Source organism: Netta rufina, assembly GCF_964035555.1.
Source record: "Netta rufina genome assembly, chromosome: 3".
Lineage (NCBI taxonomy): Eukaryota > Metazoa > Chordata > Aves > Anseriformes > Anatidae > Netta > Netta rufina.
In genome coordinates this window covers 40859866-40873142 of record NC_140125.1, presented here as the reverse complement: position 1 = coordinate 40873142, position 13277 = coordinate 40859866, and the positions used below count along the sequence as shown (strand labels likewise).

At 49.0% G+C, this 13277-nt stretch overlaps 2 protein-coding genes across 2 annotated transcripts in view; both read right to left on the bottom strand.

Annotated features, from left to right (window-relative positions):
* Positions 1-677: 677 nt before the first annotated feature.
* Positions 678-2703, bottom strand: ZFP36L2 (ZFP36 ring finger protein like 2). The gene is made up of 2 exons (XM_084283614.1): positions 2518-2703; positions 678-2286 (listed from the first exon to the last, which is right to left on the bottom strand). Exons 1-2 carry the CDS (start codon positions 2566-2568, stop codon positions 820-822), a joined length of 1518 nt encoding a protein of 505 aa, XP_084139740.1. The 5' UTR covers positions 2569-2703; the 3' UTR covers positions 678-819.
* Positions 2704-4352: 1649 nt separating this feature from the next.
* The window catches only part of THADA (THADA armadillo repeat containing), a 161304-nt gene continuing 152379 nt past the window's right edge, over positions 4353-13277 (bottom strand). The window contains exons 37-38 of the mRNA XM_084285393.1: positions 6878-7044; positions 4353-5700 (exon numbers count right to left, since the gene is read on the bottom strand). Coding sequence (XP_084141519.1) covers positions 5359-5700; positions 6878-7044 — 509 coding nt within the window. The 3' untranslated portion in view covers positions 4353-5358. The remainder of the gene's footprint in view (positions 5701-6877; positions 7045-13277) is intronic.

Here is a 13277-nt window from a genome sequence, read left to right as displayed (position 1 = left end):
CCAACAATTACAAACTAAACTCAGTTGAGTGCTTCCAAATAAAGCAACAACAAAAAAAATTGTTCTAAGCCAAACATCCACTAAGTGGTGGCAATGGAACCAATATTAAACTTTGGAATGAAGGTTTTAGCATTTGTTATAATAATAATATATAGATATATAAAAAAAGAAGGTTGTTATCAAGGCATATTCTTGGCAGGATGTTGGATTTCTCTTTTCTTAAAAAAAGCTTATAGGTTTTAGTTATGTTCTGTGTTTTTATTTGAACTGGATTGAAAGACAAGAACTGCTCGGTGGCTTTTCTGCGTGTGCCTGCAGATGTGGAGGAGCTGGAAAGGCAGAACCCGCGCTCCCCGGATTGTTTGTTGCTTTCTGGTGGTGTCTTTGCTAACGCTTTTTTGTTTTCTTTCTTTTTTTTGTTTTCTCTGAACACAGATGGAATGGCTGCTGCTGGTGCGTATCATAACTTGTCTCCAAAGAACAACAACGAAAAAAAAAAAAAAAAAAAAAAACAACCCCAAAACAAAAATCCCCTTCTTCCAAGGTCTCTCTATAAAAATAGGTTTGTTCAGTTCACGTCACTCGCCCTTTCGCAAAACGCTTTTTTTTTTTTGTTCAGCTCTCGGTGGATATATAGATAGATATACGTATAAAAAAACAAAAAACAACAAGAAGAAGAGCAGGGTTCTCTCTCTTCGCCCTGTGACTTACTTGCGCTCGCGGCTGCGGGGGGGGCGCGGGGCCGACCCGGGGGCGGCGGCGGGGGGCGCAGCGGGAGCAGCAGCAGCAGCAGCGGCAGGGGCAGGGGCAGCCGCCGGCCTAGTCGTCGGAGATGGAGAGGCGGCTGAAGATGGGCAGGCGGCGGCCCGAGTCCAGGCTGGGCGACTCGGAGCCGCTGAGCGAGCCGGAGCTGAGGGAGCCGCTCAGGTAGCTCTCGCGGTCCGACAGCGAGTCCGGCGGGCTGGGCGGCGCGTCGAAGACGGGCGACTCGGAGAGGCGGCGCAGGGGCTGGAAGCTGAAGGGCGGCGAGGCGGGGGGCGGCGGGCAGCCCCCCCCGGGGGGCGGCGGCGGCGGGGGCTGCTGCTGCTGCTGCTGCTGGCAGCGGTAATAGGCGGCGGCGGCGGCTGCCGCGGCGGCGGCGGCGGCGAAGCTGGGGGTGTGCAGGGCGAGGGGCGCGATGAGGCTGCCCAGCTCCTGGCCCGAGAAGGCGAAGGCGTTGTTGGCGCAGGGCGGCGAGAGCAGCTCCTCGCAGTACGACGAGGCCGAGGCGGGCGGCGGCGGCGTGCGCGACCCGCCGGGGCTCTCCAGCAGCGCGGCGTCCAGGCGGCCGCCGGGGGGCGGCGGGGGCGGCGGGGCGGCGGCGTGCGGGTGGTGGTGGTGGTGGTGGTGGGCGGAGAAGCCGGAGAAGCTCAGGCTGTGGTGCAGCTTGGGCCGCTCGCTGCCCCCCCCGCCGCCGCCGCCGCGGGGGTGCCCGAAGCCGCCGCCGCCTCCTCCTCCTCCTCCTCCCAGGGGGTGGTCGCGGGGGGCGAAGGCGCGGAGGTCGCCGGTGCTGCCGGCGGGGTGCGGGGCGTGCTGGTGGTGGTGGTGGTGGTGGTGCGGGGGGGCGGCCGAGGCGGGGGGAGCGGCGGCCGTGCCCCCGCCGGGCGCCGGGCGGCGCTCGTCGGCGTTGTGGATGAAGTGGCAGCGGGGGCCGTAGGGGCAGAAGCCGATGGTGTGGAAGGTGCGGCACAGCTCGGTCTTGTACTTGGGGTGGCGGGTGAGGCTGCGCAGCTCGTGGAAGCCGTGGGCGAACTGGCACTTCTCGCCGTACTTGCAGGCGCCGCTCTCCTCGAAGGGGCGGCACAGCTCCGTCTTGTAGCGCGTCGAGTTGATGGGCGCCCCCCCGCCGCCGCCCGAGCCGCCCCCCTTCTGCTGCTGCTGCTGCTGCTGGAGCTGCTGCATGAGGTGCTGGCTGCGCTCGCCGTTCTCGCTGAAGGAGCGGTCCCGGAACTTGTTCTCCTTGTTGAGCAGGGCCGTGGGGCTGCTGCTGCCGCCGCCTCCGCCGCCGGAGCCCGTCTCCTTCAGGCTGCCGAACGAGGAGGAGGAAGAGGAGGAGGAGGAGGAGGAGGAGGACGAGCTGGAGCCGGTGGGGCTGGGGAACTTGGAGCCGCCGGCCAGGGCCGGCAGGTTGCTGGTCGAGTGCCGCCGCAGGAAGCCCGGCGCGAAGCTGGAGCTGGGGGGGGTGACCGGGGTCCCCACGGCCTTCTTGTCCAGCATGCTGCTCAGGTTGGTCAGGGACTTCTCCGTCTGCGAGCGGGGCGGGAGAAGGGGGGGACGGGGAGCGGGAGAAGAGGAGGAGGAGAGAGCGGAGAGAGGCGGGTTGGCTCGCAGCGCGACCGCCGGCCCGCGCCGCCCCGGGCACGGCCCCGCAGCCGCAGCCGCGGCGGGGCAGGGACGGGGACGGGGACGGGGCTGGGGGCGCGGAGCAGCCCCGCGCCCCCCGGGAAGCCGCCCCCCTTGCCCCGGCCCGGCCCTTACCTTGCACAAGAAGTCGATGTCGTAGAAGGCCGATAACAGCGTCGTCGACATCGCTAGATCCTGTAATGGTCGGACACGCAGCAAGGACCGAAAGAGCCCGCTCCCCTCGGAGGGTTTGCAAAAGCCACGACTGGGCGGGAGGCGGCGGCGGCCGGGCCGGGGCGGGGTGGGTGTGGGTGCGGGGGGGGTGCCGGCCGCTCACGGGTCCGAATCGCTCCCGACTCCTTCCCGGCGGGGCGGCGGGAGCCGGGCCGGGGCGGCGGCGGCGGCTGCAGGGCAGCGGGCGACCGGCGGGAGCTCGGCGGGGCCCCGCGCCGCCCCCATATAAACGCCGCCGCCGAGGCACGGGGGGGAGGCGCCGGGGCACAGCGCCCCGCCCGCCGCCCGCCCCGCCCCGCCCCGCCGCTGGCCGCCATTTCGGGTCGGCGCGGAGCCGCCTCCTCCTCCTCCTCCTCCTCCTCCTCCTCCTCCTCCTCCTCCTCAGCCTCAGCCGCTTGTGCCACGTAATGGGCCCGAGACAAAAGCCCGGGGCCGCCCCGGGGCCGGGCCTGCTGGCTCCCGGCTGCCCGCAGCGCGCTGCTGCTCGCCCCCCCCCCCCCTTCCTCCTCCTCCTCCCGGCCGTGCCCGGCGCTGTGCCGCCCCCTGCCGCCCCCGCCCCGCCGCTGAGGGAAGTTGGCCCTGGAGGAGCCGCACTCCCCGAGTTACTCGGTTTCATGGGCACCGTGGACCTGTTGCTACGCTGCTCTGTCCGCATCTGCCCAGCGCTCAGTATAAACGTCCACACGCACTTCCCCTTCTTTCCAGCAAAGCACAAAAAAGCCAGGGCTAGCAGGCAGCCGTACACTCGCTGCTGAAGCAGCCGAGGGCACAGAGCCCAGCCGGCCTTTCGATACGCGACAGAGTTCCCCCTTCTGCCAGGCTTGCTGCTGCACCAGTCCCACAAGCTGGGAGCTGCGCTAGCGGGCAGCTGTCAAGCAGCCGTGCGGCTCCTGACTACCCTTAAAAGCGGCTTCCAGACCTAACCTGGGCTACTCTTTGCCCAGGAGCTGAAGGCAGATGCCAACGAATTAATTTCCAGGCCAGCTCCCAGCGTGGCTTTACTGCGTTAGGTAACACACACCCTGTGCAACACGCTGCCATCTCCGATTCTAACGTTCTCCTGCTGCTGCGTGAAGCCTCACGTTGCACTGTGCATTACTTACATAAGTAATCTCAAATCCTGGAAGCCTGCAGCGAGTACTTCCACTTCAGACGTGAGATTTTGCCTAGAGTGAGTTAGCCCGGTGCAGTTTGCACATGTTCATTAGGCTTAATTCGACAGTTTATCTTGTTTTACAGCAGATTCCTCCCCAAACTCACTCTGTCGCAAGGAGTGGGCGACACGAGTTAGGTGCCACAGGCAGGCCAGGACGGTCGCTCTTGGTGAAGAGCCCGGCCAGGAGCTGACACAGGGTCTCGGGCTGCAGCCCAGTGAGCGCTGCTCGCTGCAGGGCTGCGTTGCGTTGCGCTGTGTTGCATTGCCACCTCCCGGAGACCGGCAGCACGGCAGAGCCTGCAGCCCTCCCGACCGCTGCACGCTCACCGCATCGTCACCCGGACGCGCAGCTAGGCTGTGCTAACGTACAGCTACGAGCCGCGAGGCCGAAAGTGAGCAATGGTGTATTGCACATCACTCTAACTTCCAAGGAGACTGCAGTATCTATATATATCGACTTGCAGCTTTGTTTTGGCTATGTCCAGCTATGGCCGGACCAAATATAAAACCATAGCCCTCGACTGAAAGAACATAACAAATCCTTTTTAAAATAAGTATTTATTTTTGACGTCTCATTTTCACATCGCAGCCAAATCCAAATTCCCAGAAAAATAAATCCACAAAGTGCAACAAACGTTTTTGTACCTCGGACAATTAAACTGTTGAGCACTGGACACATTATTCCACGCGGCTCTTACCAAGGGCTCGCTGCAAAACCTCGGGAGGGAGAGCGCCATAGCACGAGGACACTTCCTACACATCTCCAGTGGCCTCATTCTACCGAACAGGACCTTCTTTTTCAAGACTGCTTGGAGAGCAAGGTGTTTTGAAGTAAAGACAAAACTATTCTGCTCTAAGTGGAATAGCTGCTTTGTTTTCAATGCTGCCAATTTCATTTGAGAGCAATTTTACCAAAGTAGTTATTTGATTTACAGGAAACACAGGCATGCGAAGCGTAACTAATGCTGTTTCCATCTACAAAACAAGGCTACTAGCAAAGTAAGGATCCTTGCCTTCCTCCAGAGAAGAATGCAGTAAAATTTAAACTGTAGTCTAGAATTTGTCACGGACAAAAAAGAAGGATACAAGGTTTAACTTAAAATAAAAACTTCCCTTATCAATTCAATAATTAACATTTTACCTGTCGAAATGAGCCTCCCTCCAAAAAACATATTTTTTTTCCTGGTATTAAAATACAGGAGGTAAAAATCCAGGATAAAACGACAGGTGGCCTGCACCTGGATGAATGGAAAATATTAGGCTTAGCTGCTTTACTTCCTACAGTAGCTACAATAAACCATACTCAGCTGAATGAAATTAGCAAATGCATTTAAAAGGAATGGTCTCCCACAGCACACCTGACCAAAAAAATAAATCAATGGACTCATATATGGAAAATGCGTTTTTAGCATGAATAGTGAATAGTTTGTTACAGGTTTACTGGGGTCGCCATAGCAATACCTTAACTCCTTGAATATCCATTGAATTCAGTCCCCTGCTAATCCACTATAAGGTCTGTAGTTCCCTGAGAATTAACTTCTAGTGGTTTTTGTTGGTTTGTTTTCTTTTTTCCTTTTTTTTTTTCTTTAGTTCAGTGTTTTTGGACTTTCGTTTTTGCAAATCTCATCAGACTTGAGCAAATTTATTATTTTAAGGCAGAGTGATATTCTTTCATTCTGAATAGCTAATTTTGTGAATTCTGAAGTTTTTGAAAATTCTGGAGTCGGAGGAAGCGCTCTAAGAAGGTGTGCAACAAGCTGGGCTTGGTCCTGTGCCCTTCTGGACAGTCGATTAAGTTCTTGATCTGGTAAGGTTAGATGAGTCACTTGTATAAGCTGTAAAAGGTGCTTACTAAGTTGTCTGACGTTAGTTAACTTCTCTTCCCAAAAATTAACTTCCCCTTTATCAAACAGGTTATCATCTTCTTCCTTAATGAAAAGAAAAACAACAGCAATTAGGAAACGACTTGTGGGCTGGATAACAATGAAAGCATTTTAAAGTATAAGAAAGATACAAAGAGAAGTAGAAAGTGGAGCCTGTTATAGAACAGCTTATTTCTGCTAAAAAATAAATAAATAAATAAATAAATAAAAGGAAGAAAAATTCATATGCATCATTTTCCACAGGTTTTCAATGCAATATGAAATTTCTTCCTTTGCCAAAGAAATTCTACCTTCAAAAATGAGGCAGTTGTGGTAGAACTCTTGGGGAATAGTGGAAATAAGTAGTAGTCCTAATCCTTAACATGTGCTTGCCTTCCACTCTAACTGTCTTGTATTTCACAGAGACTCCTGTAACCAGCATGGTAATTTGCTATCTCATGGAGCTTTTTGAGTGGATTAAATGAAAGAGAAAAATGGTATCAGCCAGTGAAATATCAGAAAGGCGTACGTAAACCACAGACTTAAGAGGTTTCGTAATACATTTTATGGTGTGTATTAATTGCCAACAAATGTCCCAAAGACGTGGCTGTTCCTGCTACTTCCGCGTTACCGTCTAGCCTGATTTTCATTTTTACAGCCTCGTCAAGGCAAAGGTAGCGCAGTGCTATGGCAGTAACCTCTACAGGACCAACATGGCAAAGCTTTGCTTTGCGTAAAGAATCCTTCTGAAGGCACTGGCTTAGGTAAGAGAGGCTAAGTGCTGTACAGAACCAGTCCTATGGAGATGGCACCAGGGTACCAAATCCGTAGCTGCAATCTCTGGACAAGCAGCTGGGGGAACACGGCTCTTGAATGCCAGATGTGCCTGGCACCCACAACAGCACTTCAGATTCAAGGCGGGCGGTCATCTGCAATGCCACTGAATGCAATTAGTTACAGCTGCAGTCAACAACAATTTGTTAAGTAACTCTTGATTTATTTCAATGTCTGTTTGTTGGTCTTTTTAATTTTATACTGATATTGCCAGGCCACTGACATCAACTCTATTTATTTATTCTAAATCTGTCCACGTGATTTTTATTATTACATGTAATTGTAAATACAATTAATACTGGAGTAATGACCGTCAGGGAATGGCTCCATCAGATTAGCCATTTCATTCTATGCCTACTGCAAGAAGCAGCCATCCCAGCGTGAGGGGGCAGCTGCATGTTACAATTACCAGAGCTGAAGCCTCCGAGCCTTGTTGTGGATCACTGTCTCCCAGCAGCCACTCCAGCAAGACCGGCACGCCGGCACGGGCTTCCCCCCACAGCTGAAGCAGCTCACACAGTGTGCCCAACGCTAAGTCCAAGGCCATCGGGGCATTCACTATCCTAAGTGCAAACTCTGTTGAGAGAAAATACGTGCAATGAGGTACAGCAAGACAGAAACATTTTCAAGTAAGATCAGCACAAAAATGATTTCTTGAAAGCAGATGCTGAATTTACACAAACACATCTAGAAGGATGAATCAGACTGCAAGTATGCCAGATGAGTATTTGTTTCTCTAACACCTGGAGCCTTTTTTCCAGTCCCAAAATCATACATGAAGCAAGTGAAACACTGATGCCTGGTATTTTTCCTGCTCATGTAGTGGCTTTCCATAACACAGGTTCAAGTATACCAAGATGTCTGTTAAAAATCTGTTCAGAGACAGTCCTGACACTATTACATGGTGACTATGCAAAATAGCAGCTATACCATAAATGTGACCTGGTGATTCACTGGATCTCAAAGCCTACAGCACATCATATGTTTTAAAGGGCTGAGATACAGAAGGAATCATTATTTGGTGTGCAATCTCTCTCTATGTAGTAGGTTATACATTTATATACGTGCACACATATGTAAGAGAGATCAAGCATGCAAGACAGGCTTAGAGAAGATGTTCAGGGAGGCAAAGACAGACACTGCTTACAGTATCATCACAGAGCTATATTTATACAGTTTTTGCTATCGCTGCTACAGTTTTTTCCCTTGGGACTAAGGAAATGGACAAATCATGCCAGAACTGTACACAAAGCCATCATCCACACCAGATTTCTTCCCTAAACTTCCCCACTGCTCTCATTTGTGCAGATGATGTTTTAACTATGTGGTTCCTAGGCCTGCTCTCAATAATGGAATACATAAAAATGCCAGCAGCCTTGTTTGCATTCAGATCCAACAACTGCCTTCACTGATACAAGTTTCTCCAGTGGTAATGTTAATTTAGTTTTTTTTTTTTTCTTTTTCTTTTTTTTTTTTTTTAAGGGGGAATGAAGCAAGAGGACTGGAGGAGGAGCACTAATGAACAAGTCCCTGTAAAATTCCTGATAGTGTAAAATGGATTTGGGCAAAATTTACCCTTGTGTCCACAGTCACCAGCATAAAACAGCTGTTCACAGAAGGGTCTTATTTCTAAGTAGGAAGGACACCTCATCCAGACACATCATCCTTGAAGACTGTCTTTTTTTGGGCAGGAAACGCAGCAGAGCCAGAATTACTCAGAAAAATCGATACAGACATGGAAGGCTGACCTTCCTTTTTGTGTCAGAGGGTCCTTAAACATTTCTCATGAAGGAAAACCGCCACTGGCATGCAGGAGGTACAGCAGTGCAGCCCAGCACCAACCACCCTTCACACCTCTGTTGTACAACACTCCCTGCTCCCTGTGCCAGCTGCAGATCTTCTTGGAGTACTGGCACAGAAGAGCAACGTACAGTAAAACACGGCCTGCATACCAGAGGTAGGGAAATAGGCATGCCAACAAATAAGGAAGAGCAAGAAACAACTGAAGGCCGAATAGGCCTAGAAAAAGATGGGTGCATGGTGTTTGACAGACCTGGCAAATACGGAGGACATCAGGGAGGAGGAATTAGGATTTGAGAGCACGAGAACAAAGGACTGTAATAAAGGAGGGAGTGAAGGAAAAAGAACAGATGGTCCCTTCTTTATCTTAGAGTTAGATGAGGGTAAATGGAAATCTCCTTCAACAAGCAACAGGAAGGTAGGCAGTCAATCTCTCGGTGACACTAATAACGTTACATATGCAGTTTGTCTCTGGTAGACAGTAAAATTAAATATTCAGGTCTGTTTTCTTCATGTCGAGAGTTAGCACTGTATCAGGACACCCCTCAGTTTTGTCAGGGAGGAAGATTTTGCAGGGGAGCACAGCGCGATGTCCCCACACCATTTATTTTAGGTGTTTTTGCTGGTGGTTCTTTACAAGATCCCCCCCCCCCCCCCCCCAAGCTTGCTTTCTCTGTTGCTGTGCCCTACTTTGAACACGTTTGCTACTCTGAAGGACAGGTGCTGTGAGCACCTGCACCCCCCAGAAATGCTGGCAGTCCCCAAGCTGCAAGGATACAAGTGGAGACAGCGCGGGGTGCTGAACTGGAAACGAGCACCCCGGTTACAAACACAAAGCACAGCATTTTCAGGACAGTTCTGAATCCTGATGATCCGTCAGAGTTTTACGGATGATTACTGAATGCCTGCGGTTGCCAATATTTATGTAATGTCCCTTGCTTGTGCCATTCGATCTGCCTGTGAGTATTCAGCAAATTAAGCAATGCTGGGAGCTAAAACCCAAACACGTCATATCCCACTGCTGTCTTCCTCAAGTTAGCTGTTGCTTTGGAGGACTTATTAGAGATACAACTGTACGTATCTAAAGTATCTGCCATTTCTGGGGCATTTTTTATTTATTTATTTATTTATTAAGATTTAGACTCCTGAATCGCAAACAAAATCATGTGGTCTTTGTGGATAGGAACACTGGGGTCCTGAGTAATGCACCAGAACATACACTGGGACTGAAAACTGACAAGGCAGCAAAACAAGTGATTGAACTTGCTTGCTAATAGTTTTTCAACAGAGCAATGCAGAAGAAAAGGCTGCTTTGTGGTCACAAACCATGGCAAGCTTGTAGGGAATCCTTGCATCCCAACACAATAAATTGTAAAGTTTTCCTTTTTTTTTTTTTTTTCCTCCTCCAAAGAGGAGGAGAGTAAAAATTGCACAGGTAACACATAAAGGAGGTCTAACACAGGAAAAGCATGAAAAGCCTCAACATGGCACTGGCCCAAAAGGTAGTGACCAACCTCCAGTGAACTGCTCTGCCAACCAACACATCAAATTCTGATGTGGAGACAAAGAAAAACCAAAGCAGTGCTCCTTTGATAAGGCTGAGACTTCAGCGATTTGGATAACAGACTGCCTACCTTGGGCCTCCAGTGGCCTCCTGGCACTTGAGGTGTGGGCACAGATTCAATGACAGATCAGGCTCTGGCAGCTGAGGAACTGAGGAATTTGTGCTTCCCCCTGCCCATCCCACCCCTGCTGCAGGGCTCCAGGGAGGGCTGTAAGGCTTTCCATCGCTGTCATTTCCAGCTGCTGTCGTTTACACAGTGCACTGACACCAACTGACTTTGATAGCAGTTCACACAAATATTTAATGCTAGAATAGTGCAGGAACTGGTGTGGAGACTCCCATTGCCACAAGGGCAACAAAAGGATGGTGTAAGTATCCAGAGAAGGTGCCGCAACCCCATAAGATTTTGACTGCTGAAGTTATCTAGATGAAGAACAGCAAGCACAGTTATGTGCATACCCCTGACTTAATAGGTATACAGTGCTTTCAGAGGGGAGAACGTGCTATTGCTCTCAAAGTAACAGCAATGGATGCCGTAAGCACGTACATGATCTTTAAAGATACCCACAGAAGGTGTTGTGTCTTCTGAAAACGAATGTACGTGTCTTCAGTGACGTATTAACTGGTGACAAGAGCTGCGCCTCACATCGCAGCTTGCCTGTAAAACTTGACTGATTTTCAAGAAGCCACGGATTAGAGATTATTTGATACTGTGCTCATGACTCATGCTAGGACTTCAGAAAGTGGTCTGAGCACGCTGAAGTTCACCGGGGGCAAAAAGGGCAGGTGGTTCTCCCACACACACCCCAGCCTCTGGTCACGGCCTCCCGATGCTTCCCGCGAGCCAGCTCAGGTACCCTGCTGAGCACGTGGTAAGCGAACGCTCAAAATAACAAAATAGGAATTTGGCACGCACCTCACTGCGTAGGTGCTGCTCGGCGAGCAAGCGGAGCTGGTGACCCTGCAGCCAGATCTGGTAGGGCTGGGAGCTGGGGAAGGGAAGGTCCCGTGTCCCCTTCGGAGCACAGGAGGGAGAGCAAGACCTCCCCCTCAGCAAGCTGCTAGGGCTGGCCAGCCATAACCCGAAACTCCACCATCAGTCATGTGAACAAAATACTAGCAGAGATGACTCAAGTGGCTATTAATAGCCTTTCATAATATATAAGTAACTATTTATTTTAAGAAACTGAAAAACAAACAAACAAAAAACCAAACAACTTCAAATGACAGATTTCTGGAAGCCGCTTACAGCTGATAGCCACAGGAACTAGAACAGCAGAAACCGAACCTGAAGATGTAGCGATTGCCAAGCGCTGGAAGTGTCGTAGTGCTCCCACCACAACAGTTCAACAGGCTATCAGACTGTGTCAGAATGATCACTTATCTGTTTTAAAAATTTTTAAACATATTTAAGTTCCAACACACAAAAACATCACAGGCAAGATAAGCATCTTGTTAAATAAGCCATCATAGGGGCTGAAATAGAAAAATTTCTCTGCACCTCCAACAAGTAACTACAAGCAGAATTAATACTACTCCTTGAAATGAAAAACAAGAGATAACCATCAGGTACTACATGTTTTTTTCATTTTCAGGAAGTGAATTTTCATAAAGGGAAAGGGGTTAAGTACTGCACTGTTTTAGTCTTCTTTGTTAATCCACCCACATAAAAATTAGACCTCCCACACGCACATTCATATACTCCAAAAGCTTTGATCATGCCAGATGTAAATATTTCTTCTAGTAGCCTATTACGTGTCCTCAAACTATACAATTGTTCTCTGTTAAACCCTCAGCGATATTATGGAGAGCTGAAAGGATATATTAAGAGCACACACACACAAGATTTCAGCAACAACCGTGATAAAATATAGGCAAAATAAAAAAGCAGAACAGATTCCTTGCTTAAGAAGCCATTTTGTAATTGTTTTTATATTGGAAACTGTTAACTGAAGTTAATTTTAGAACAAAGGGTAATGCAATTTGGAGAAGTGTATGCACTGTGTTCGGAGCAAACGCAAAGAGAAGCACTACGGGGGAGCTCAGTGCAGTAGTCTTGAGAGGAGGCCACACGACGAATAGTGTACCAACAGCAAGGATGTCTTCAAGGAAAACATAAAGGATAAATTGACATCAAAATTACAGAAAGCATTTTAGGTAGACCAGGCGTATTCTAATGTGGTAAAATCTTTTTTTTTTTTTTTTTTTTTTTTTTTTAACCTCTTTCCACAGAGTGTTGCCTACCTACCTAGGAATAGCCACTACTGCGTCACTATCAATACAGTACCTTGTAGCACCCCCGTAAAGTAAGGTGACAATACTCTTGCTTCAGAGACAAGCATGTACATTTACACCCACAAAAGCTCCAAGTTTTGCTTGGCAAAAATGGGGATTAATCTCAGGCTGATACATCACCTGAACAAGGTGATGAATATCAGCAAGAGATCTGTTTGCCATCCAAAAGATGGGAGGTCGAGCACCACAGTCATTAAAACCTGCAAGGTTAGATTTGCAAACTGAAAATTTCAGCTATTGAATCAATACTCACTTTTGATAGCATTGAAGGTTTTCTTTCTGGTGTTAAGTAATAATCAAGTTTACCCCTAATTCTTAACATATCAAGTAGAAGAGAGCCCAAGTGACACATAGCTGCAGATATATACACGTTTCCCCAAACTTAAAAAGTCTTAAGATTAAAATAAATAAACAAATCCCACTGGTCCATCCTAAAAGTTTCATAAACTGGTAAATAAAGTGAGGTTGGAAACCACATTTCTTATGCTGAGACCACCTGTTTGTGTGTTCTCATTGGAGTTAGACAGGAATCACGCAGCTCTGCAGCAGTGCAGCACACAAGTGTCTGACCACCAGGAAAACAACTGGAAAAAAGAAAGGCAGTGGCAGGGATGGAAAGTAAAGGGGTGTTCATTCCCACTCGGCCTCTACAGATTGAAAAAGGACAACTGAGAGGTAGAACAACACACACACACACACACAAAAAAAAAAAAAAAAAAAAAAAAAAAAAAAAAAAAAAGAACATAAAAACACTAACTGGGGCCTCCAGATAGTTCACAGATGACTGTTTGAAAGGGTGCTTGCTCATTGCACTGTGTCAGTTTAAGTTACAAACATCAAAATTTCCAGTTCTTAAAATGACCATTTATGTAAAATCTAATATATAAGCAGATTTCTTTTTATAGTGTTTCATAAAATCAAAGGCAATTAGATCACTTCTATCCTCTCGAGAAATACCATTCCCTAGATGACGTACAACTACCTCATCTGTTTTCCATTTTCTTGCCTGAATCTATTTTACAGCCACACTTTTTCAGGATGACTTTAAGAAGAGGCCCTTCCTGACATCATGCAACAGGATGTCAAAACACAACACTATTACAAAACAAACTAATCAAAACTAATTTCTTAATAGTTGCAGTCTCGGAGT

Excerpts from the sequence above, each read along its gene's own strand:
- ZFP36L2 (XM_084283614.1), bottom strand. The coding sequence starts at position 2,568 with ATGTCGACGACGCTGTTATCGGCCTTCTACGACATCGACTTCTTGTGC. Across the intron at positions 2,287-2,517 it reads ACATCGACTTCTTGTGCAAG|ACGGAGAAGTCCCTGACCAA; the intron begins GTAAGGGCCGGG and ends CCCCGCTCGCAG.